The sequence below is a fragment of the Carassius gibelio genome, chromosome B20 (assembly GCF_023724105.1).
Source record: "Carassius gibelio isolate Cgi1373 ecotype wild population from Czech Republic chromosome B20, carGib1.2-hapl.c, whole genome shotgun sequence".
NCBI classification, from domain to species: domain Eukaryota; kingdom Metazoa; phylum Chordata; class Actinopteri; order Cypriniformes; family Cyprinidae; genus Carassius; species Carassius gibelio.
Window position 1 is genome coordinate 4,244,839 of NC_068415.1, and position 27,169 is coordinate 4,272,007.

At 40.3% G+C, this 27,169-nt stretch overlaps 1 protein-coding gene across 1 annotated transcript; it reads left to right on the forward strand.

The window, feature by feature from the left end:
* The first annotated feature begins 17,706 nt into the window (after nucleotides 1-17,706).
* LOC127984554 (trace amine-associated receptor 4-like) lies at nucleotides 17,707-18,729 on the forward strand. The gene has a single exon (XM_052587252.1). It carries the CDS (start codon nucleotides 17,710-17,712, stop codon nucleotides 18,727-18,729), a length of 1,020 nt encoding a protein of 339 aa, XP_052443212.1. The 5' UTR covers nucleotides 17,707-17,709.
* The last annotated feature ends 8,440 nt before the right edge of the window (nucleotides 18,730-27,169 follow it).

The following is a 27,169-nucleotide window of genomic DNA, read 5'->3' on the forward strand; positions in this document are numbered from 1 at the left end:
TTCTTTTTATTTTATACATGTTGGAATAGTTTTAAAAATGTGTTTTACTGGAAGCAATGATCTTAATATATTTAATAATCTGGTGTAAAACCATGCATGCACAAAATCTATTCTATTTATTATGAAACAACCGAAATAGCACACCTTTTTGTGTGAAATGAACATTATTAATTGCTTTTAATACATTCAACACTTCAGATCATATTGCAGTGTGTTTACATTAAAACCATCTGCCTTTCAAAAATCAGTCATGGTTGGCAGAAAACCAGTTATAATTTGAGAGTAAAGTTGTATGGACATTTTATTAACCCCTTACCAGTCACCCATTTTTTGGCATGGAGACAGAAATGACATAAATAAAATAAAAATGTTTCTGCTCATGATTCTTTCTGACTAGATACACAGTCAACATTTGTTCACATAGCTGACACTTCAAAGTTTACTGGTCAGGAATCAGAATCATTCAGACTTTTATGATAACAGAGATATATAAGCTCAAACATAAAAACTAAAATAAAAATATTAAAAACATATTTTTTAGATGTATAAAAAATGTTTAAGATTTATTTCATAAAGGAAAGAGACACAGGCTCAAACTGGTCAAAAATAGCAGAGCACATAATAGCGATAGATGAATCAACAGAAGGAAGGGGAATGTGTGCTCTAACAGCAATCTTATCAACAAAGGTTTTTTTGTTTTCACACATCTCAAGAGAGACCTCCAAACAAGTTAACTTAGGAGTATTCAAAGAAGATGTCAGAGAAGTAATACGATTTCTCAGTTTTAACAGTCTTTTGATATTTGTGCAAACCTTTAAAATATTGGAAGACATCTTTTTTCCAACTGTGTTCAGCTCTCCAACACTCTTGTCTTACAGCACGATTGGTGTCATTCAGCCAAGAGTCAACTACTGGGTGAAAACAGTAGTTGCTCCCTAAATGGAGCAACTATATCTAAAATGCTATGGCATGTAGAATCAAATAGTAGAGTTCATTCCTCAGTATTGAATACAAGATACAGGAAAAGGATACTGAATACTCTTCATCATTACTTTTAAAAGCATCAGAGAACAATTCAACAGTTGAAGGACTAAACGGACGACAACGACAAGCTGGGACATTTGGTTTAGGATTACAAGAGAAATACTTTATGAATTACATTACTTCGATAGTATTAGAGATACAATTTTAACCATGCAGCCATCAGCTACAGTATCGCATCAGACTATAGATCCCCTGAGGAACAGTTCCACTCATTCTCTACTATAGGACAGGAAAAATTTTATAAACTTGTTAAATCATCTAAACCAACAACAGGTATGTTAGACCCTATTCCATCTAAGCTCAAAAAAAAAAAAAAAGCTTCCAGAAGTCATAAATCCTTTTCTGACTATTATTAATTTATCATTGTCATTAGGATATGCCCCCAAAACATGGCTGTTATTAATTAAGCCTCTCAACAACAAAATACATAAATAAAATAAAATGCAATGGGCAGTCAACACAAGGAATTGTGTTTGCACATACTGCCACATCGTTTCCCTCCATTCTCCCTTACCACCACCACGTTGGCCATGTCCATGTGGGGTAGGCTTTACCCTGCCTTCGTCTTCGGCAGAAATATCTGGAATCTACATTTGATTAAAGCTACGAATGGGTCCTATAAATTAATAAATAAATTATGTTCTTTGTATTGGTTTTGTAAATAAACACTATCTCACGTCCTGAGTCTTTCTGGTAGAACTAGTTAATTACAGACCAATCTTGAATCATCATTTTCTGTCCAAGATACTAAGAGGACAAGGGAATATTGTTGCGCTCAGATGAAAGCTAGTTGTAAGTCCAGGTGCGTGAAAACCAGTAAAATATAGAAGAGACTGTAGATGGTTCGCACTCTGAAAAACTAGACAAAGTCTTTAACAAAAAGAATCAATCATTTATTTAGAGCAAGAGCAGACGTTTCAGCCATCCAGCTATTCTCAATGCTCACTGTCCAAGATACTAGAAAAGGTAGAATCTTCAAAATGTATTCCTTCTTAGAGAAAAATGGTATCTGTGAGGATTTCCAGTCAGGATTTATACCGTATCATAGTACTGAGACAGCTCTCATTAGAGTTACAAATGACCTGCTCGTATCATCTGAACGTGGTTGTATCTCTTTAGTAGTGATATTGGATCTTAGTGATGCGTCTGACACTATTGACTACAACATTCTCTTGAATAGACTAAAACACTTTGCTGGCATTAATGGAAGTGCATTAGCATGGTTCAAATCATACTTATCTGACTGCCATCTATTTGTTGTAGTGAATGAAGAGGTATCATATCAATCACAAGTACAGTATGGAGTACCTCAAGGCTCAGTACTAGGGCCATTACTTTTTACTCTTAACATGTTACCCTTGGGAGATATCATCAGGAATCACGGTGTAAGCTTTCACTGTTATACTGATGATACTCAGCTCTATATTTCTTCTCAGCCTGGAGAAACATACACTCTAAAAAATGCTGGGTTGAGACCGCTGGGTAGGACTTGGAGTGTTTTAACCCAAGTTTGGTTAACTGACCCCGCTATTGTTGGGTTAATAACTTAGTACTCAGAAGCTAGATTGTTGAACTAGGGCTGAGAGATATGGACAAAAAAAACCTATCGCGATTTCTTTGATCAATTTTGAGATTGTGACACACACCGATATGCTTTTACAGTCATAAATGCATTCAGGATTAATTTGAAACATATTTTCAAAAGAAAACCAATTAGAGCTTTATCAAAAAGTTTTATCGTCTCTAGTACAGACATAAGTCAAAATTATAACTATAGTAAAGATGTAACAAAATTTTATAGACTTATGGCAAAAAACAAAAAACAAAAAAGAAAACAATCCTGTGTCCAGGGACTTTTTTTTTCTTTTTTGTCATGCATTGTTCATAGAGCTCATTAATAGCGGTGCCTCAGGTGTTTGCAGTGTGTATACAGTATGTGTATGCGGTCAGCAGCACATTAAAATAATGCAAGAGTGCGAATCTCTCCACTCACACGCAGATTTCCTTTGCTCTGTCACAAAACCAGACGTGCTTGCTCAGATACACGCTGCTCTGCACGGAGAGAGTGTGCGCTCTTAAAACGTGTCTCCTCTTACTTAAACTGCGTCCTGTGCACTCACAATTCTCTCTATGCTCATTTGTTAGATATTAATTATTTTCACACTTTTTTATTTCTAGCCTTTTACCGCATGCAGTGTGAACGTTCTGATCCGTTAACATGGGCTCAGAGAAAAGACGCATCACAGACAGTGTGTGAACCTGGAGTAGACATATGACTAGTCTGTTCTGTTCTCGCGCTAGGCGCTGCATTCTGATTGGATCAGATAGCATACTGCTGGAGGTCAGAGCTGCGGAAATTCGTGCTATAAAGCGATTTAGAAATCACGCACGCTCAAATCGTGATTTTATGACGATTTCTATTAATCGCGCAGCCCTAGAATGGACTGGAAATGAACAGAAAATAACTTGGGATGGCACCGCTCAGCAAAATGAGAAAACCAGATTCAGGCAGAGCTCAGCAGCGGGTAGATCACTGGAGCAAGCAGTCAGGAGGAAACATAACAGCCATTTATGCATGTTTGAATTTGTTGTTCTGTAGCATATGCAGCAAAAATATCTAAGATAAATTGGTTGTTTATTCTTAAACCAATCAGCGAGCGCTAATAGTGGAAGCATAGTAACAGTTTAATATTTGGTTTTTGTTATTTAATTATATCTATGAAATGATGTTATTATGTTATGACTTAGACATGTTTAGATATGTTAACAATATTATTTCTTTAATTAGTAATTGGCTACTAGGGGGCCACGGACCACAGGTTGAAAACCACTGGCTTAGACTATTGCATGAGCATTAAGTGAAGAGGTATCGCTTTGGGATACCTGGTCGATGCACACATCAGCGTTAACAAGTAGGAATTTCTGGATTTAGTTTTGGGCAATGGCCCAACACAATCAATCAAAATGCGCTCAAATGGTTCACCAATAGCTGGCATCGTCTTCAACAGGGCCAGGGGAATAACTTGATTCGGCTTGCCAGTTAACTGACAGTATTTTGGAACGTACAATTTAATCGAAAGGCCAAAAGAAATGTTTCAACAAACTATTATAAGTTTTTAGAACACCTATGTGACCAGAAAATTCATGGTCATGTGCTACACTCAAAACAAGCTCTCGAAAGGGTTTTGGAATGACAACTTGAAAAACGGTACCCCAATCATTGGTGACATGACGTGGAGATCACTTACGCACAGTGTTGGGTATAGTTACTTTGGAAAGTAGTTAGTTAGGTTACAACGTTACCATCAATTAAAAGTAATCAGTTATGATACAGCGTTACCTATTCATAAAAGTAACGCGTTAGAGTACTCATGCGTTACCAAAAATTAAAAGCAGTTCGCAGCGGCTCACACATGACAGACACAGCCTCCGGCCCCTTTAAATGCACCTATAAGTCGTGACTCCCGACAATGAATAACGTCAGTCATCCGACTAAATTAACACTGCAGGATAACAATAACAGGAAAGACAGTCAGCAATAGGCTATTCCACATGGCGTTTTATTTATTTATTATCACAGAACATATTATTAATCAAAATTCGCACCTACCCAGCCCGGGTAGCCTAGGCTACTGTATATTATGAGCACCACAAGATAACTCCTGATTTTTCTTTAACTTTAAATAATGCAGTTATCAAAGTACAAGTATGCTTACTTGTAAACACAACCTTAAACAGGCTTGCAGATTTAAATCCATTTAGAAATGATGAACAACCAGCCAGCCAACGATCTAACAGAAATTAACAGCTGCTTGTCAAACAAAAATGATAACAAATCGACCGAATTAAATCCTTCACTGCCACACAGGCAAATGACAAATAGCCGAACTAATTATTATTAAAGTGTCACTCACAGAGTGTGCATTTTACCGTTATGTTCTTTTCTTTTTCGTTGACAAATTGAAAATAATGTGCGTACTTCCATAAACCAAACGCTGTCCTCTCTGCCATCTAGACGGGAGTTCGAAAAAAAAAAAAAACACACACACACACACAGGGTCAGGCGCAGGGCACAGACGTATCACAGCCATTGACTTCACGATCACAGAGCTTCGGCTCCGCTGATACATCCGCAGGTGGCACAGTAGACCTAGGACTACTGTCTGACAAAAAAGCAGGCTGCAGTCGGGATTTTCCTTTCCTTAAAATAACGGATTACTTTTTTTAAAAAATAACGAAGTTACTGATTACTTCCGCACGAAACTAACGCGTTAAGTTACACATTTCCGGAAAAAAGTAATTAGAGTACTCTAACGCGTTACTTTGTAACGCGTTACCCACAACACTGCTTACGCATAAGGACGCCACCGCCAAAGAAGTAGGCAACTGGACTCTCTGGCAAAACATTCACAGGGACACAGAGTTTGATCGGCACGTTGTGCCTCAATTAACATGGTTTATCCAAATGGCAAATCAACATTAGGAAGTGCACAGATTTCTACTTCAACTGAATTGACTTTTTCCTCTGTCTCAGCAGAATTGTCAGCACACAAAAAGGTTTTTTACAGATCTACAGTGTCTTTTAGTTTTTGAGCTTGGGCTCGGGTCACCACACATGTGCTAAACACATCAGGAAACTCTTCCTTGAAAGTATTTTCTTCATGAACATCATGAACATTTATAGCTTCAGGCAAACAAAAAACTTTGTTACCTGCTAGGTCATTTTCTACTATGAGCACTACACCTTTAAAAGGTAACTCAGCCCAAACTGGCAGTTTAACATCACCAGAAATAATTCCAGAACGCAAATAGACATTGTGTAAAGGAACTTTAACTACAGAGACGTCAATGCCTTGCACTAGTACACTGGAACCACAGCTTAACTGTTCCGAAAATGGCAGCACACTCTCTAAGATTATGGACTGAGAGGCACCAGTATCACGAAGGACGCAAAAACTTTTTGTTTCAGAGTCTGCTTCACTAAATGACACTTCCCCATCATAAATAAATGGCTTAAATGCAGATTCAGAACTAATCTCCGGCTCAGGAGAGAAAATGGGTCGCTCAACTAAAGTGAAGTGAAGTGAAGTGACATTCAGAGCCAAGTATGGTGACCCATACACAGAATTTGTGCTCTGCATTTAACCCATCCGAAATGCACACACACAGAGCAGTGAACACACACACACAGTGAGCACACACCCGGAGCAGTGGGCAGCCATTTATGCTGCAGCGCCCGGGGAGCAGTTGGGGGTTCGATGCCTTGCTCAAGGGCACCTAAGTCGTGGTATTGAAGGTGGAGAGAGCAGTTCATGCACTACCCCCACCCACAATTCCATCCGGCCCGAGACTAGAACTCACAACCATTCGATTGGGAGTCCAACCTTTTAACCATTAGGCCACGACTTCCCACAATTATTTTTTCACCCATCCACTCACTCATTCATACACCAACGGCGGTGTCTGCCATTCAAGGCGCCATCGAGCTCGTCAGGAGCAGCTAGGGTTAGGTGTCTTGCTCAAGGACACCTCGACACTTGGTCAGGTGGAGCCGGGGATTGAACCACCAACCTTCCGGTTTATAGACAACCTACATGAACCACTGAACCACTGCAAAGTAACGCTTTTATAAGTGTTTTTCTTGCTAGCTTTGCGTTTCAGACTGGGACAAGTAGCGAAGAGTGGTCCCACCTCATGACAGTACAAACATTCACAATTCTCCATATTTAAAGCACTTGAAGCATTCTTTGGTACTGTCAGGGAAGTGCACCACTTCTCAAACAAATTGACTTTGTCTCTTGCTAATTCAATGAATGTTTGACTAGGGGTCTTCACATGATTTCAAAAATTCTGTCGGTATGCCTCAGGAACCCGTTCATAAGCCCACAACACAGTGAGTTTACATTGTAACAGGAGCAGCCAAATACTTTGTGGCCATTTCAATGTGGCCGCAATGCCTTCAAATAAAGTAAAATACGTATCGACTTCACTCTCCCGAAAAACTAATGCAATTTGTCCACTAACATAAAATTCAGGTTCATTTACTTGTAAAGCTCGTCACAGTGCAGTAATAGGGCTTGGAGTGGAAGCATTTACCGGTGGTGATACAGGCAGACTCACACTGTGCACATCAGCAGCTGAGGGGTGAACAGGTTGTTTAGTTTTTATTTCCAGGTCCAGCTCCTTGAGCCTGATAGCTCACTGGGTTTCAAGATCAACTGTGCGCACATGCAACAGTTGGCTCTGATAATGCTGTTTGCTCAACTCCAACTACAGCTCTTTCAATCTGATCGCCAGCAAAGGATTACTAGGAGAAGGAAGGTTAGCGGGATTTATGCTGGTCAGCTCCAAAGGTTTGGGTTCTGCCCCCTTCCTTACGAAAGCCGACACTGGAGCTGCCTCACTTTCATCAGACAAAATCCCATGTTCAACCAAGTGCTTGTAAATCACTACTTTAATGTCCCGTTTCCTAGCACCATGCATAACCTGTATTTGACATGAATCCGCAACCGCTAACACGTCATCTTTGCGGCAAACATCCTTCAGATGTACTGAAGGATCAATTGCAGACTTATCTAATTCAAGTTTTGAAGCCATCCCTGATTCCCTCCGACTTAGAATGAAAACCAGAGATGTATAGTAAAGAAGTAGAACTACTTCACTACTGTACTTAAGTACTAAAAGGCGGTATCTGTACTTTACTAGAGTATTATTTTTTTCTCCTACTTCCACTTTTACTTCGGTACATATTTTCGCTGAGTTTAATACTTTTACTCCGATATTTTTTTTTATGTGCTGCATCGTTACTCGTTACAATTATAATAATGTTACGAATCATTCCATTACAAACCACTGCCAGAACTGTAGATGGCAGGTTTGATGAAGCTGGCACATCATTGAGCGAATCAAGCGAGACTGCGCGTGCTGACTGAACTGCTGTGAAGAGAGAGATGAACACCGAGCCGAGCCAGATAATGACTCGTTCACGAGTCAAGAACCGGTTGCATCGGTTCTCGGATGACCAGTAACGTTAGTTCCTCTTCAGGAACTCGAGCTGCGTCGAGAACGATTGGGGAACGCGTCCAGCGTGACGTCTCTGAATAATATGTATAATCAGTCCAAAGGAAGGGCGAGACGTCATAGGCGGGTGACGTCAGAGACCAGGAAGCATAAAAGCAGGAGAGGCACAGCCGGCCCCAGCCTTGTGTCTTCAGCAAGCGCTCTGTGTGTGTGTCAGCCGCTATTTGTTTGTGAGTCTTATTTAGTGTCGTTTGTCCACTGATAAACTCCATTGTCAAAGCTTCAATCAAGAGAAGTTTTGGGCGAGAGCAGGCAGCGCTCAGGCTGTGTGTTTTTCCCTGCCAAAAAAAAAAAAAAAAAAAAAAAGGGTAGGGACACACGCAGCTCGTGTGTTGTCTGCTTGAGAGTGAAGCGCGCAGTGTCAGCTCTCGAGGGAGTTGACGGCTGCGATGCGAGCCTTTGCTTCACTCTCAGAAGGCTCTCTTTGAGGAGAGAGCTTTCGCTGGCGTTTCTCGCGGTGCCAGTCCCGTTTTCGCCGAGGCAAAACGGTGGTTGTGCTCGCGGGACTCGCTTTCGGATCTGCTTGAAGGAATGTAAGACGGCCAAGCCCCTATCTTCTTTCTTAGCCACCAGATCCGGCGCCCGCTCTCGGTGGTCGGAAGCCCGCGTTTGCGGTACTTTCTCCCCGATGAGAGGGCGCGACGGCGCTGCCTGTCTTTCTCTGAGGAGATTGATGTGGATAGGCGTCGACGAGCTCGCCAGTCACACAAGCACCAGTTACACAAGCATGTTATGCCTTATATTAACATAAGCAGCATTAATGAAGAGTGGAGCTCGCGCAGTCAGCTCTCGGGGGGCTGACTGTGCTTTTTCTCACTGTTAAGCGCTCCGCTCTCGCCGGGCACGCTCTGAGGAGTGTGTCCGTGCATGCGATCTTGCGGTCGCAGTCTCGCTGTTGCTGAGGCACGGCGGCGACCGCGATAGCAGGAATCGCACATGATCTGGCGAACGGGTTGGAGACGGTTCGTCCTATCTCCGCCCGTGTTCACTAGATCTAGAGCTCGTGCTCGAGGCCTGGAAACCAGCGCTGCGGTTCTTTCGCCCTCTGAGACAGCTCGCTGCTGCTGCTGCATGCTCTCTCGCCGGGCACGCTCTGAGGAGTGTGTCCGTGCATGCGATCTTGCGGTCGCAGTCTCGCTGTTGCTGAGGCACGGCGGCGACCGCGATAGCAGGAATCGCACATGATCTGGCGAACGGGTTGGAGACGGCTCGTCCTATCTCCACCTGTGTTCACTAGATCTAGAGCTCGTGCTCGAGGCCTGGAAACCAGCGCTGCGGTTCTTTCGCCCTCTGAGACAGCTCGCTGCAGCATCCATATTTCTCTGAGGAGATTTATGTTATTTGTGTGACTGAGTAGCATAAAATAATATATATATATATATATATATATATATATATATATATATATATATATATATATATATATATATATATAAAAAGACATGAGCGCTGCCGAGGCAACGCGTGTATTACATGGTTTCATTTTTATGTGATTTTTTCTACACCAGATCGCGTTGACTAGTCTGGTTGCTGACTACATTTAATTCTAAGGAATAAAATGTCATATTTATCTGACTATGTGAAGTTAGATGTACAGGGGCTCTAGGGATGTGATTTCTTTTGTGAGAACACGTGTGTACCGCTCTTCCTCTGAGGAGGTTGAGGCGGTCCGGGGCTGCTGCCTCAGGAGATCGATCTGCCAACCCTGCCGGTGTTCCAGGGCGCAGCGGTCTCCAGCGAGCGCTTCTCTCAGTTACCGCCCGGAAACGTAGCGGTGCTAAGAGGCTCGCGACCTCCTGGGAGGTTTCCAGAGCAGCTAGTTCGGCCGTCTCCTGCCGGTGCGCCGCTTCAGGGCACCGAGCTAATTGCTCTGATGCAACCAGAGATCAGTCTTGAGAGGCTGATTCCCTTAGTAGACTATATTGCAGTGTGAAAACTACTGCCAAATGTGTCTCAGTGGGTCCTGCACACTGTAGTGAGAGGCCACAGAATCCAGTTCTGGTGGGCCCCAAGCAGGCTCTGGTAATGGAACAGAAGTAGACTCTCTCTGAGGATGGAGACCATCAAGGTGGTCCCTCCTTGGGTTGCAGAGTCCGGATCCTACAGCCGGTACTTCACTGTTCCGAGGAAGGATGAGGTGTTGTGTCCTTTTCTAGATCTGTGCTTTGAACCTCTCAGTCAGGGGACTGAAGTTTAGCACGCCTGCACAGGCCTAGTCCGAGGACTTGTGTGTCACGATCTATCAAAAGATGCACTTATCTCCATCCTTCTTCATCGGAAGTTCCTGAGGTTTGCTTTTGGGGGCAAAAGCCTACCAATAAGGATCTTCCACTGGCCTTGCACTCTCACCCCACACTTTCACGACTCAACCACATTGACGTTTGGTTGATATCAGCTCAATTTGAGCAGATGACGGTTCGGCACCGAGGTGTCGTTCTCGCTCACATGAAAGAGCTGGGGTTAAGACTTAACGCCAAGGAAAGTGTGCTTTCTCCAGTTCAGAGAACCACTTATCTTGGCATGGTGTGGGATTTGACCACGATGCAGGCACGTATGTCACCTGCTCGGATCGAGTCGATCCTCACTGCAGTCGCGAGAGTGTGAGAAGGCCGGTCACTCACTGTCAAGCAGTCACAGAGATTGCTGGGTCTGATGGCAGCTGTGTCCAACGTGAATACTATTGGCCTGCTGTACATGAGACACTTACAGTGATGGCTCAAGACCAAGGGGTTCTCCCTGAGGGGAAACCAACTTTGCATGCTAAAGGTCACGCGGCGCTGCCTACGTGCCTTGGAAATGTGGAGGAATCCTTGGTTCTTGTCCCAGGGCCTGGTGCTGGGAGCTCCTTGTCGCCGCGTGATGCTAGCGACGGATGCGTCCCTCACCCGCTGGGGTGTGGTCATGAGTGGCCACCCTGCCCGTGGTCTGTGGAGTGGTCGCCATCTGACATGGCACATCAACTGCCTGGAGATGCTGGCCGTGCTTCGTGCACTTCGTTAAATTCTCCCAGACCTAAGAGATCACCATGTGTTGGTGCGCACCGACCACACAGCGATGGTCTCTTACATTAACCACCAAGGAGGTCTGCACTCACCCCGTTTATACAAATAGCGTACCAGATCCTTGTGTGGGCCCAGGACGAATTCCTCTTGCGCAGAGCAGTTCACATTCCTGGGCATCTTAATATGGGAGCAGACATCCTGTTGAGCAGGGGCCGAGGCCCGGGGAATGGAGGCTTCACACTGAGGTGATGAAGCAGAGTTGGAAATGTTGGCCAGACTCGGGTGGATCTGTTTGCGACTCGAGAGACATCGCACTGTCCCCTCTGGCTTCCTCTGACTCATCCAGCTCCACTGGGGCTGGACGCCATGGTACACGACATGGCCGAGGCTTCATCTGTACATTTTCCCCTGATTGCTCTGCTCTCGGGAGTTCTGGAGAGAGTGTGCCGGGACGGAGTCCGGCTGCTGTTAGTAGCCCTGTTCTGGACGGGCCGGGTATGGTTCCTGGGCCTGATTTCTCTTTTTGATGGCACTCCATGGGAGGTTCCCGTCAGGAGAGATCTCCTCTCGCAGGCGGAGGGTGCGCCCCCGCATGGAGCTTAGAGGCTGTAGGTGTTGTCTCTGAGGAGGCACGACTCTTAGCTTCCGGTCTCGCAACCGAGGTTGTATGACCGTTCTCCAATCCAGAGCTCCCTCAATGAGGAAACTGTATGCCTTGAAGTGGAAGCTTTTCACTTCTTGGTGCGGAGACCGCCAGCTCGACCCAGTTAACTGCCCGGATGGTACAGTGCTGGAGTTCCTGCAGGCTCTCCGCAGGGTTGACCCACTCCACCTTGAAGGTCTACGTGGCGGCCATGGTGGCCTACCACGCCTCTCTCGGTGGCCAATCAGTGACCAGAAACCCTCTGGTTACATGTTTCCTCCATGGTGCGCTGAGGCTGAGGCCTCCGACCAGAAGAAGCTTATGCTAAGCGGTGATCAGGATGCTGTCCTAAGCCTCGAGTCCTCTGATCTCCCTTCTCCTGGGGGTCAAGGCTCACTCCACTAGAAGTGTGGCGGCCTCCAAGGCCTTCCTAGCAGGTGTCTCTATGCGTGACATCTGCGAGGCTTCGGGGTGGTCCACGCCCTTGACCTTCGTAAGATTTTACGGACTAGATTTACGAGCCGCTCCAGGCCCCTCTGTTCTCTCGTCCTAGCTGTGCAGTTTCCCACACTGGCAGAGATTTGTAAGTCTGGCGGCGTGGGCATTCTCATTCCCCAATCGTTCTCGACGCAGCTCGAGTTCCTGAAGAGGAACGTCTAAGGTTACGTATGTAACCCTGGTTCCTCGAAGGAACGAGACGCTGCGTCGCAGTGCCACACTTCCGGCATCTCTGGCTGGCGCTTGCTTCATCCTTTGAGGCTGGGGCCGGCTGTGCCTCTCCTGCTTTTATGCTTCCTGGTCTCTGACGTCACCCGCCTATGACGTCTCGCCCTTCCTTTGGACTGATTATACATATTATTCAGAGACGTCACGCTGGACGCGTTCCCCAATCGTTCTCGACGCAGCGTCTCGTTCCTTCGAGGAACCAGGGTTACATACGTAACCTTAGACGTTCTTTCTGACAGTTCGATTCAATAAACCAGTTGAAGAAAACAGTTCACCGATTCTTTTGCGCTCGACGCAATGGCGTCATTGGCGTTGACTGCACCTGGGCTCATAACATTAACACAGAATCAGTTCAGAATCAATCACCAAAAGAAAACAGTTCGGTTCCAGACGCTCTGTGTGTCGGTTTGCTTCACGCTAAATCACACATGCGCAGTATCATCAGCTCCTCGGTTCACGAATCGGACGCGTCTGACAGAAACGGTTCTTGACCAAGGGGCAAGGAACTCGACCGGAAGTTGAAGTCGGGTGGGGGCTGCCATCTTGTAGCAGAACTTCACTTGCGTTAGCATTCCCATTGACTCCCATTCATTTTGGTGTCACTTTGACAGCGAATAACTTTACATCTGAGGCGTTTAAAGACTCTGTTTGTCCATTATTTATTTCTAAAGATTCACGACAATGTATAAAGGGCTCCATTACCTTCTATGTTACATTATGGCCCCGTATAAACAGTTTTTGTAAAAAATAGGCTAACATTACCGTACAGACAGGAGGAGAAGCTCGCAGGCAATTAACTTAATATGGCTTACTGGCGTTACATTTTAAAGTACTATACAAAATAATTAATCAGAATACTTACTCCTGCTCACTCACAACAAAGAACTCCCCGCTCAAGCTCGCCGTCTCTGCAAGATTAACGATGGCAGTTTGCACGCACAGCTACTAGAAGATTTACATCTGTCAGACAGGTTGCTGACGTCGTCAAGCTTCGTTTGAGTCTGCGCGTCAGAAACGGAAGTGCTAAAAAACGCTAAAAATGGGCTTCACTTGTCTCAATTGAGTTCCAATGGGGTCGCTGTGTCCATTTCTTTTACTGTCTATGTTCTTGACTCGTGAACGAGTCATTATCTGGCTCGGCTCGGTGTTCATCTTCAGTTCTCTCTTCACAGCAGTTCAGTCAGTGTACTGTTTGAGTCAATGAATTACTCCGGGATATTGGTTTGTTTTAACTCCGAGGGAGTGTCAGCCACATTAAACAAGTTAACAGCTTAATTCGTCTGTGGATTAATGCGTATTGGAGACGCGAACTGTTTAAAACGATTCAATTCGATTTGGTGGACTGTTTCAAAAAGATCCGGTTACATCGAATGATTCGTTCGCGAACCAGATATCACAAACTGCTTTGTTTTTAGCTGTCTTACAAAAGACACGGAAGAGAAGACAATGCTGAATAAAGTCGTAGTTTTTGCTATTTTTGGACCAAAATGTATTTTCGATGCTTCAAAAAATTCTAAATGACCCTCTGATGTCTTACGGGTTTGAAACAACATGAGGGTAAGTTATTAATGACATTTTGCAAATTGGGCTAACTAACCCTAGTAACCGTTTTTTGTTTACAAGAAGTTACAGTCGAAGGAATTGTGATTGTCCTTTAGGTTAATCATTTGAAATAGTAAAAAATGTTCAAACTTTTGACTACTTTCTTTAATAGCTACATAACACAATACTTCTACTTTTACTTTCAGTACTTGAGTAGTAAATTTTAAAATAGACTACTTGCAATACTTAAGTACAAAAAATGTTGAATACTTTAGTACTTCTACTTAAGTGTGGTGCTTAAAGAGCACTTCAACTTCTACTCAAGTCACTTTTTTGATAGAGCACTTGTACTTTTACTCAAGTATGGGTCTCCAGTACTTTATACATCTCTGATGAAAACCATTAGGTAAACAAACAAACACAAAGCCAATTTCATGAGTTTCTTAAGGTCTCCTTCACCGATGATACAATTTATTTTTGAGATGAGAGATTTTTATAAAGCATATATCTTTTGATTTGACACTTAAGTCGTTGCAACTTTAGAATAATTATGGAGTCACATGACCTAGACCAGCGATGTGGCTGTAGGTTTTTAGGCTTGTCCTCAAATCCCCCCAAAAGTTAACATATTGAAGAATTCCGTGCTAAGAATCTTACTGATCTAATTAATAATGTTGTCTACCAAATCTGCAACAAAAAGGAAATGTACAAATTCCCTGATTAAGAAAAGACCGACTGGGTCTCTAAAGAAGTTTTTACTAGTGTGGATACCCTCCCTGGCAGGTCGTGAGATTCAAATTGAGAGAGAACATTTCCAAAAGGAGGGAAACTGAAGCATTGCGTTCTCGCACTTTGATTTTCAAACTTTTGTATTATGCTGATTGGCAGGCCATTCCGAAAGGTGCGAGGGAGGCTTACCCTGTGAAACACAAGGAACGAATCCTATCCTTCTATCCCGACTTCAGTAATGAGACGGCTAGAAAGCAGATGGAATTCAACCAAGTTCGAAAGAGGATGATTGCCCTTGGTCTCAGGCCATTCCTCGTATATCCAGCTGAGTTCAAATTGACACATCAGGGCCAACCTCTGGTCTTCAAAGCACCACAAGAAGCAGAGAAATTCTTCGACTCCAAGGAGTTTCTGGGTACTCCATTAAAGAAACCCTCAGCAACAGCTTCGATGATGGGACATCGAAGCAATCTCTTGGAAGACGATGTGCAGGAGATGTCTGCCTAGGCTGGAAGTTAGGGTATGTTCCCCTGAAAGACATTGTGGGTCTGGATGTTACGAGAATTTGGTATAGTTACTTGTGTTTATATAAATGTATTTGTAACGCACAGGACTTCATGTGAATAAATCAGGAAATGAGGAAATTAAGTTGATTGCAACGCAGTCTAAAAAGAGTCACGGCTTCTTTTTTTTTCTTCAAGCCTCAGGGTCGCTATATATGACCTGGTGGCTGGTATACATAGTTCTAACTGTCAGCACAAGTGTTCGTTCACTTAAGATGTTAGATGTCGTAATGTTTGGTCGCATGGAGATACACTTCCGAAATCCCATTCTGTTTAATGTACGTTATTCTCTCGATCTGAATGGCAGGGCTCTATATTATTAGTTGGAATGTGCGCGGGCTGAATTCTCCTATTAAGCACACAAGATGCTTGGAATTTTTACCCCTTAAATCTGTATCCATAGCATTAATTCAAGAGTCGCATTTAAAATCTGTAGATGTTAATCATTTTCAAAACACACAATTTAAGTTGGTAGAGCACTCATGTGCTGACACTAAAACTAAGGGAGTTCTAATTTTAGTACGTAGGAAATTACAGATATCAATAGACTATACAGAGAATCTGATGAATGGAAGATGTGTTTGCGCTCTTATTGAAATTAATAACACTAAAACGCTTTTAGTTTCTGTCTATGCCCCAAACATATTTAATCCATAATTTTTTATGTCACTTGAAAAAAGTTTAAGCAAATTTCCTGATGTACCCTTTATTATCGATGGTGACTTCAATTCTTATCTAGACCCAGTGATGGATCGATCATCTGGAGGAAAATCCTTTAAAACGTTTATATCCAATTTAAACTTAACTGATTTATGGTGCTTTAGAAATACAAATTTGAAAGATTTATGTTTTTATTCTGCTCGCCACCACACATTACAGCAATTTACAGCGATGGAATATTCTCCCAATTTCTTTACAAGGAAGAATTTATATCGTTAAGATGAACCTTTAAAGTTTCTTGAGCAAATCCAATCTTTGATTTCCAAATTTATATGAAATAATAAACAAGCTAAAATTAAGTCTTCTACTTAGCAGCATCCTAAATTGATGGGAGGGCTGTCTCTCCCTAACTTAAAATGTATTTTCATTTAATAATGTAAAGACTTTGTTTGGTATACCTGGTTCCTCTTTTTTTCTTTATTTGAGACTGAGATCAGCCATGAAGGCTTACAGAGTTCTATGGAACACATCAATACCTTCACATTTATTGGCAGGATTGTTTGATCCTTTAAAAGAGTCCAGAGGCCTGGTTTCACAAATTTACAACTCTCTTTTAAAAACAGTGTAACGATTGTCAATTGAGGTAGTGTGGGAAAAGGACTTAGAGCAGGCTGGACTTTGTCCTGATTGGCTCATGGCATGGTCAAATATGAGTGAAACATCTTGAAATTGGAGTCACCAACTTATTCATTTTAAAACTACCCATAGAGCCTATGTGACACCATATAAACGATACAGAATGGGATTAATATCTAATCCTAACTGCACTATATGTCAAAGATTTGTAACGGGTACAATGTATCACATGTTTTGGGAATGTTCAGTAATTAATCATTTTTGGTCTCAAGTTTGTTGGGACTTTGAGTAAGATTACTCCGGATCCTTGCCTGTGCTTGCTGAATTATGTTTCTTCTTTGAACCATGGCACAAAATTATTCTTTTTTTTGAGTTTCACTGCTGCAAAGAAATCAATAATCACACTTTGGTGGGACCCAAATTTTTATTTATTATTGTTATTTTGTGTGTGTGTGTGTGTTTGTGTGTGTGTGTATGTGTGTTCTTTTGAAAATCTAATAAAAAGAAAAAAAAAAGAAAAGAAAAGAATAGAAAAATTATTTATGAACAAATAGCTTGTAACACTCCAAAGAGAAAAGAAAAATGTAAATCGCATCATATGGCCCCTTTCAAATAAATGCAGTTGAAAACATAGTGCCTTTAATATGATAACTGAATGCAACATAATTAAAATATGAATGTGGTGATTGCATTATTCGTGAGAATTAATTTTTAAGTCTGTTAAGTATTCATACATTAATAATTTACATTTTATGTGTTTAATGTTTAGATGCTGTAAATAAAGGGTATTGTACATTTCAGCATCTACAGTATGCAAACATAAGTAAATGTACGTTTTATAGAACCATATTTTGCAAGAAATAGATGATACTCCCATAGTGTATCTAATGCTCACTTATTTTTTCATTTTAATCTCCAAAGCTAATGTTGTTTCTGTAACTATGGGTAACAGTGTCGGGAGTAGGAGGGTTGCTTCAAATATGAGGGTATTTATGGACAAAACTCAGCTGCTCTGAGTACATTTATCACTAAACAAATGTTGATAATTTTCAACCTTTTAATAGTTGTCTCAGCATTAGAAAAGATGATGACTTCAAATAAGACTCAAACTGAGAATATGTTTCTCTGCTATCCACTCCTGCCAAACTCCTGTCCAAAACAGCATCGTCTTACTGTTGTTAAAGTGGCAATGTATGCTTTCTTTGTGCTGATGATCCTCACAACAGTTTTCGGGAACCTGCTGATCATCATCTCAGTCTCTCACTTCAAACAGCTTCAGTCTCCAACTCATCTGATTGTTAGCTCTCTGGCTGCCAGTGACTGTCTGCTGGGCTCTTTGGTCATGCCGTACAGCATGGTGCGATCTATTGAAGGCTGCTGGTATCTGGGAGATTTTGTCTGTAAAGTTCATTCTAGTTTAGACATGACATTCTGTACATCCTCCTTACTGAATCTCAGTTTAATATCTGTTGACAGGTACTGGGCCATTTGTAACCCCCTGAGGTACAAAATGAGGGTCACAAACAACACTGTGACTGTATTTATTACCTTCATATGGTTGTTTTCATTTGTTTACTGTTTCACTGTTTTGTTTTCAGGGATAAATGCAGTTGGAATAGAGATGCTTATATTGCAGATATACTGTGTGGGAAACTGTGTTGTGTTTTTTAACAAGCAATGGGGTATTATATATCCAATTCTCACATTTGTTCTTCCTGGAATGATCATGAGCTCTCTGTATGTGAAAATCTTCCATGTTGCAAGAAAACATGCAAAAGTTATGTCAGAAAGAGTTACTGGAGGGATGAAGAGCCAAAGCTCTGCTCACAGAGAGAGAAAAGCAGCTAAAACTCTGGCCATTGTCATGGGTGTTTATTTGTTCTGCTGGCTGCCTATTTTTACTCTGGCTGTTCTCGACCCTTTTTTCAATTATAGGACCCCAGCTGTTGTTTATGATGCTTTGTTTTGGTTTGCATATTTCAATTCAACTTGTAACCCCTTGATTTATGGATTTTTCTACCCTTGTTTTCAGAAGGCCTTTAAGATTCTCACATCGACTTATATCTGTGCCTTGAAGCATTCTAACACATTAATATTTGAATGAATTCTGCTCTCACACTAATTTCATGCATCACAATAAATATTTATTTTTATGTAATTCTTTTTATTTAATAAATGCTGAAATAATTTTGCAAATGTGTTTTTCTGGATCCAGTCTTAATATTTGTAGTAATCTGATGGAAAAGAGGGGCACACATGCAAGGTTTTAACCGAAACTATTTCAATTATTGTAAAACAACCTAAATAATCTGCATTTTTGTAAAAGTAACATTATAAATAGCTTTTAATACATTAAACAATTTTGATCACAATTCAGTGGGTTTACATTAAAATAGTCTCCCTAGAAAAGCAGTCATACTTTACACTGTAAAAAAAAATTTTTTGAAACATTTTGGAAACTGACAATTAAATATTGACTCAACAAATTGCTTTCAAATAATTATCCCCAAACAAAAAGATGCATTGGGGTAATTTTAGCCTATGGTCCAAAGGTAAAATTAAAAATATATATTCTCTGAACATATTAAATTGTGTTCAGCCAATTAATCAAGTAAAAGTGAAATATCTGTGTTTGCTGAACAAGCCTTGCGGAGAAAAAAACGCACCTGAGAGAAACCGTTGGTAATGGTATAGTGGATTCAAATATATCTGCGCGGGAGAGATGAGGAGACTGAGGAGTCGATGCTGAAGTACGACGACAGAAGTTCAGACATCATTTCCAAACAGATTTTTCTTCATTTAAGTTATGGTGAGTACTGAAATATGAATTTATTAAGTCTTGTTTACGTCAAACCGAGTGCAGGTCTCAATGTTTCGGCATAAAACCGTAAAACATGGGCATTAATGTTACACTACCGCGGCCATAACACTAACATTGGGTAAGGTTAAACGCATTAATTTAACGACTCTCCGAATGTTTTACTTGAGGACATAGTATATTGTAATGTCTTAAAAATAGCTCTATTTCCGAACTTTTAATCAGAACGAAGATGAGATGAACATTGTCCCGGCCCTCCGATCAATGCTCCGAACTTACTTTGTTAACCCCATCACTGCCGGTGCAAAACAAACAGCAATTTCACAACTATGAAGAGTCTGTGCGCTACAATATTTTCCTTAGCCTACATAACATTGTATTTTGCAAAATAACATTGAATTCACGCCTTGGTTTCATGATAGCCTTTTATAAACTAATTTAGTCCAATACTAATATCTCATTTACTATTTATTGAACTAAATAATTTTATCAAACTATATTGTGATTATGATAAATGTATGAGACACTAGCTATTAGTTATATGTTTCTGTTATAACTTTTTTTATTTTTCTCTCAATGTAGCCAAACATCCTAGGTCTGACTCAACGGAACGACTTACGTTACGACTTTCACAGTGAGTATTTAAAAGTTTTTATTGCATAATTGTTCATACCATATTCGTGTCAAATACCCTTAGCTCTTGTGATATTTAAATTGTGTTAAATTGCTTTATTGAGAGCCGCCATGAGACGCTTCTAAAATTTGTGACACTGTAATTCAGGCTACATAATTTACAAAGTGGTTGGCCAATTTGTGTTACACCCGTTTGACACATACTCCGTCTGCAGTGCTTATGTGCGTGTTGCAGTACATGTATGGCAAGCTATAAAGCTCAGAATTAGTAATGTTAATTAAATCACTATTTATTAATAGCAATCTGTTAATTAATAATTAAATACTGTTGGGTTTCTCACACAAACCGATCATTTCGTGTCAGACATCAATGTGTCAGTGACAGTATTTATATCACATTTTACCTCAAATCAGCCGTCCCCACACCATCACTTCTGGTAAGTGAGGTCAAATTACACGATATGGCATAGAGATACGCACGAAAGATCACTTGCGCCGCTTGCATCCCATTGAGATACGCCATATTGTGTACATGACTTTGGAACAGAATAGAGTTATAAATTATATTCAAATTAAATGCATATGTGGTGAAATTACTAGATTTATTAGAAATGAGATATATTTTAAATTAAAACTTACAACAGGCTTGACAAAAACAGCCGATTCTCATCTTTTCTTTTGTTTTAAAATCTTTTTTTACAAGAAATCCTCCAAGAAAGGATGAGTGCTAACCATTATGTCACTTTTTTTTTTTTACCAAAATGCCAGGTATAGTGTCGTTTTCCTTGCTTTATCCAAGGAAAAAAGCCATGTGTTGACTTTGAAACAGAGTAGACTTTTAATTATGTGCATCTGTGGTGAAATTACTAGATTTTTATGTCAATACATGTTTATTTTAATGCGAACAATGTGCTGTCACTTTAATTTAGTGGGTCCAGCACAGCAAAAAATAGGAAATGCCGCACTGCTGCAGACATACCGCACCTGGAACACACTGCTGGACCGCATCCGCTTGCAGTGTGAAAGCTCTAACCGGTTAACATACTCACTGCAAATGGAGTATGTGTGAAATGGGCATTAGTCTGGGAACCCCTCCCTCAGAAAATCTCTACAAACTTGAACAAATTTTATTTTATATAATTGTACATCTAATTAATTTTTTCTAAAGATTTCTAACTCTTTTTTTATATATATATGTAACAGAAATTGCTCAATATTACTCTGGGTCTTTTGCCCTTTCAGCAGTGTGGACTTGACTATCACCAGCATGCTGGTCACACAGTCCACAGTTGGCTTTATTTTCCAGTTGCTGTACAGACTTTCTGACAACTTTTCCCCATTTAGCTCTATCTTTAGAAAGCCTTTTTTTTTTTTTTTTTTTTTTTTTTTTTTTGCAAAAGTATCATCTTTCAGCTTTTTCATTTATTTATTTTGCAGGTTCAGAAGAAGTCCATGCAGTGCTGCTTCTGCATGTTTTCATCACCTCACCAAGACTTAATTTTCAAGCACTACAGAACTTGCAATTGGTCAGTTAATGCAACTTCCTTTCCATGTTTACACCTAGAATGTGTTTGCATTTTCAAGACAATTGGAGCTTTAAAAACACATTTTTGGAGGGTACATCCAAAGACTGGCAACAAGGGGAATACCAAATTTTCTTGTGATTTTAGGGAAATCTGCTCTCAATCAACATTTCTTCACCATTTAAGAGGACATCTTAAAAACCACGAGAGGGTTCATTGTCCATTTTTAAATTGTAATTTTGTAGCAACAGTTACCGTACATTCACAGCTCATAAGAACAGGAAGCACAAATCCCATGGATTAAATGAATAAAAAATTAAATGGATTAAATTCTGGACATCAGTTTGTCCTGAGAACAGGTGCAATGATGCGAGTCCATCTTTTTCCTTAGGATGTGCATGAATAAAATATTTTATATTGTTAGTGCAGTTTCATAAATGTAGTACCTAAATACCAAAATGTCTGTGAAATTTCTCTAAACACTGATAATACATGTTTTTTAAATAATTGTGTAAAAAATAAAGTGGTTTTGTTAATGTAAGATCTAAGGTCTAATGAGTTTTGTGTATCTTGGAATACTGAATTGAAATGCATGATTTTTATTTACTAAGGTCTACTGTGCAGAAATGTTCAATGTATTTACCCATTTAAGGTATTTTCACAATACTGTTGTAGATTTGATCAAATGTATTAAATAAAATGTGGCAGTATGGCTTGAGTGTTTAATGTATATATTTTTTTTCTTTTGGGGCAACGGGGAATAAACAATACAGTGAAGTTGCTTTACTAATATAAATTTACCAAAATATATTTTTAGTTTAGGTAAAACTAAAAAGGAATGCTACTACAATTTAAAATGTATAATTGGGCCAATAACATGGGTTGGTAACCTAATTTCGTTTCAATTGTTTTAACGAATTATTTCTAATTTAGCCAATGTTAACAGACTATTGCTACAACTGATAAAATTACATTTACAGAATTTCACTTGGGCCAATTGAAAATTTTAGATGTGACCAGTCACTAGAAAATTTTGAGTTGGGAAGATTATAAATTTTTTACAGTGTAGAAGTTTGTTTTGGTTTAAATTCCCTGATTAAGATCCAGATGATTAAGGGAAGTATCCTCAACTGAACCAACCTGGTCACACTTATATTTGATGTTTAAAAACTGAAAAGAGAAAAAAATGACTGACAGAAAACCATTTATAATTTGAAAGTTAATATGTAAAGTATAGAAATCTTAAGAAAGATGTCACGTAGCCTACCTGTTGAGTGTGTGTTGATAGTCTTTGTAAGTTGGATGGTGGAGCTCCAAATGCTCTGAAGTGGCTTTGAAATGATTTTTTTAAGTTACAGGAAAAAAAAAAGAAAAAAGAAAGGAAATAAAAGAAAACCCTAAGCTCTTAAAAAAGGGACCATTTATCATCAAATTAAGGATATGTGATCATCATTATTATCATCATTCTTAAGAGATGAGTTTAAATAAAACCGTTACTATTTGCTGAGAACCTTTAATAATACAAAATTATTTGATGGAGCATTTAGTGTGTGTGTTCGCAGCGCAAACTCCACAATCTCTGTGTTTTTTAAGAAAACAACATAAATTGACTGGAAATGTTCTTTCAGCTGTTTGAACGCATGCACAGAGTTTAGGTCTGTACCTTGCAGTCAGAACAGATTTGGATTACAGTGCACAAATACATTTGTCATTTTTGCATTTTTTACAAAAAAAAAAAAGTATTGTATTTTATGGTTCTATAGACCAATTTTGTGTGGACATCACAGCTACGTCACAAGCAGCTGTGCGCACATTGTGGTGGCAGAAACACATGGTAACAAGTGTAGTGAAACGAGAAAAATCCACGGAATAAGATATAAAATATATTGTTGGGCCCTTGGATGTCAGAATCAGAATGCAAATCATTTTTATAGAATACTGTAGTCAAAAACACCATTTGAAGTTAAACGCAAATGTTTAAACGGACATACTAAAGAATGAATCCTGCTATGATTACTCTAATTTTAAAGCATAAATTTGATTCAAACGACTTTAAACCTATTAAATTTTACATTTAATGTTACCTATTTTGTCTCACAGTTCTTTTTTGAGACTTTTTTCTCACAAATGCAACTTTATTTTTTCGGATTTTGGACTTTATAACTCAACAATAGTGAGTTTCTGAGGAGGAAAAAAGGGCAGAAGTGTGGAATATAGGCCTTAACTCAAACGAGAGAATGACGAGTTGATTTTTCTTATCAGAATTGTGATACATAATCTCAGAATTGCGAGAATGAAGTCAGAATTTTGAAATACTTAAATTTAAATTTAAATTTACACGGTTACTCTCTTTGTCTGTTTTGGTTTCCAAATAATTTTCCTTTGCAAAGCGGTGAGCTTCTCCGTGATGGTATCCATATTGCAGTTAATAGTCAGTCTCAGTGCTGACCACTCTGCCCACTCCTTCAGTCATGAGGGGCAGCCTTATGAGGCTTTGGACAGCTGTTCCCGTTTTCTGAATTCTTCAATAACCCAGGGCAAAGCCTAATCCAATCAGCAGAAGACCTATTATCATGGTTCCGAATAGGTAGATAGTCTTTTGTTCGTAATCTGCCTCAGCTATGTGTTCATCTTCAGTTCTCTCTTCACAGCAGTTCAGTCAGTGTGAGGAACAGAGGGAGTGTCAGCCACATTAAAAAAGTTAACAGCTTAAGTCATTTGTGGATTAGTGCGTATTGGAGACGCGAACCGTTTAAAACGATTCAGTTCGATTTGGTGAACTGGTTCAAAAAGATCCGGTGACATCGAATGATTCATTCGCGAACCGGATCTCACAAACTGCTTTGTTTTGAACTCTCTCACAACGGACACGGAAGAGAAGACAATGCTGAATAAAGTCATAGTTTTTGCTATTTTTGGACCAAAATGTATTTTCAATGCTTCAAAAAAATCTAACTGACCCTCTGATGTCACATGGACTACTTTGATGATGTTTTTCTTACCTTTCTGGACATGGACAGTAGACCGTACACACAGCTTCATTGGAGGGACTGAGAGCTCTCTGACTAAATCTAAAATATCTTAAACTGTGTTCCGAAGATAAAAGGAGGTCTTACGGGTTTGGAACAACATGAGGGTGAGTTATTAATGACATAATTTTTGGGTGAACTATCCCTTTAATGTCTATGAAGAATCACAAAGGTACTGGGTTATTCCGCCGTGGTACCGAAGCAATCTAAAATAGTCTGAAGGCTTATGGTATTCTGTGAGTATAAAAAGAGACGCAACAGACACCTAAGGTGTGGTGCTATTCCGGGTCGTGACGTCATCATGGGGCGTGTCTGAATAGAACACGGAGTGAACACTTATTATGGCGAACCATTTTATTAGCACTCCTTGAGTTATTTATCGCCGCGGTACAAGGCGCTGAAATGTTGCAGAAGGTTTAGAAGACTTTGGAAGCTTTTAAGACTCGGTCGGCCCATGCTATTTCCTGGAACCCTTATCTGTGTGTGACACTGAACGACTACGGGCGGATTGGATGGTGTTTCACTTACAGGTCGTTGTTCGAACTGTGCAGTTTTGTGAACTGGTATGTGAATTCTATTTCGACAGTGTGATGGTCTCCACCGACGTCTGTTGGTTGCTGTGATCTGATAGTCAGGATAGATTTCCCAGGTTCTGAAGTGGTAGGTGTGCACAGCCCTAATTCGTATTTCCCCTGCTCAGGGAGAAGGGAGCAATGAACACTGTACAGACCATGTCAATCGGAACACAGTTCCTGTTCAGAGCTTACTTCTAACAAGCTGATTATCTGATCAGGTGTTTTAAGAAAGAGAGACAAAATGTGCAGAGCAATGGGGGCGAGGACTGGAATTGAGAACTGCTGGTTTTGATTATGCTTGTTGTTTGCCATTTCTCCGATCACATGCAATGCAAAGCATAAAAAAACAGTATAAGCAGGTCCACATGTGCGACCAAAATAAAAAAAATTGCTGTAAAAATAAGATCTGACAGCACATTTGCTTACTGACATGGTTGACAGCTGTTATTGCACAAGTACCATTTTAAATCAACAAACGGTACTATGTAAGATTCTATTCAGCCTAAAAAAGCATAAATCTAGGCTATCCCATGTCATTTTTTGAAGCACAATGCAAAACTCTGACATTCATTCAGTGAAGCTCTTTAATCAGCAGCAGCGCTAAATCCGTAAGTGTGTATACATACTTGCCAGCAACCCGACAAAATAAGAGCCTGCTGATTTTAAGTTTGAAAATGAGGAAAACGTTTTTATTTACTTTTTTATCCAAAGTGACTAACAAATGGGGAAATACATAAAGCGATTCTTCTTATAGAGACAAACAAAAAAGTGGTAGTAAATAGTAGCATTTTATTTTTTTTAAGTTTACTATAAAATAATTGTATTTGTATTTAATACTAGGCCTACTTTTTAATTTTCAGCTGTTCTGACTCACAGACTGTAAGTATGTTTACATGTGTAAAGGATTTGCCACTGTTGATTCAAACGCAAGTTTTGAGCAGTGTAGAGCTGCTGTTCTCAATTCTAGTCCTCACGCCTCTTTGCTCTGCACACTTTGTATGTTTCTATATATATATTGTAGTGTGGCGTGTATTTCATATGCCCGATTAGGGCTGTCACGATATTAGATTTTTCATATCAATCACCTTTATTTATATAGTGCTTTAAACAAAATACATTGCGTCAAAGCACTGAACAACATTCATTTGGAAAACAGTGTCTAAATAATGCAAAATGATAGTTAAAGGCAGTTCATCATTGAATTCAGCTATGTCATCTCTGTTCAGTTTAAATAGTGTCTGTGCATTTATTTGCAATCAAGTCAACGATATCACTGTAGATGAAGTGACCCCAACTAAGCAAGCCAGAGGCGACAGCGGCAAGGAACCGAAACTCCATCGGTGACAGAATGGAGAAAAAAAACTTGGGAGAAACCAGGCTCAGTTGGGGGCCAGTTCTCCTCTGACCAGATGAAACTAGTAGTTCAATTTAAGGCTGCAGCAAAGTCAGATTGTGCAGAAGAATCATCTGTTTCCTGTGGTCTTGTCCTGGTGGTCCTCTGAGACAAGGTCTTTACAGGGGATCTGTATCTGGAGCTCTAGTTGTCCTGGTCTCCGCTGTCTTTCAGGGCTGTAGAGGTCCTTTCTAGGTGCTGATCCACCATCTGGTCTGGATATGTACTGGATCCGGGCTGCAGTGACCCTCTGATCTGGATACGGACCGGATCTGGTGGCTACGGTGACCTCGTAAGGCAGAAACAGACAAATATTAGCGTAGATGCCATTATTCTAATGATGTAGAAAGTACGGTGTTATGTGAAGTGTTTCCGGTTCCAGTTTACCTAATTAATGCAGCCTAAAAATCCTTTAACGGATTTGGATATTAAAAGCATATTAGTATGTTATGTGTATGCCAGGTTAAAGAGATGGGTCTTTAATCTAGATTTAAACTGCAAGAGTGTGTCTGCCTCCCGAACAATGTTAGGTAGGTTATTCCAGAGTTTAGCCGCCAAATAGGAAAAGGATCT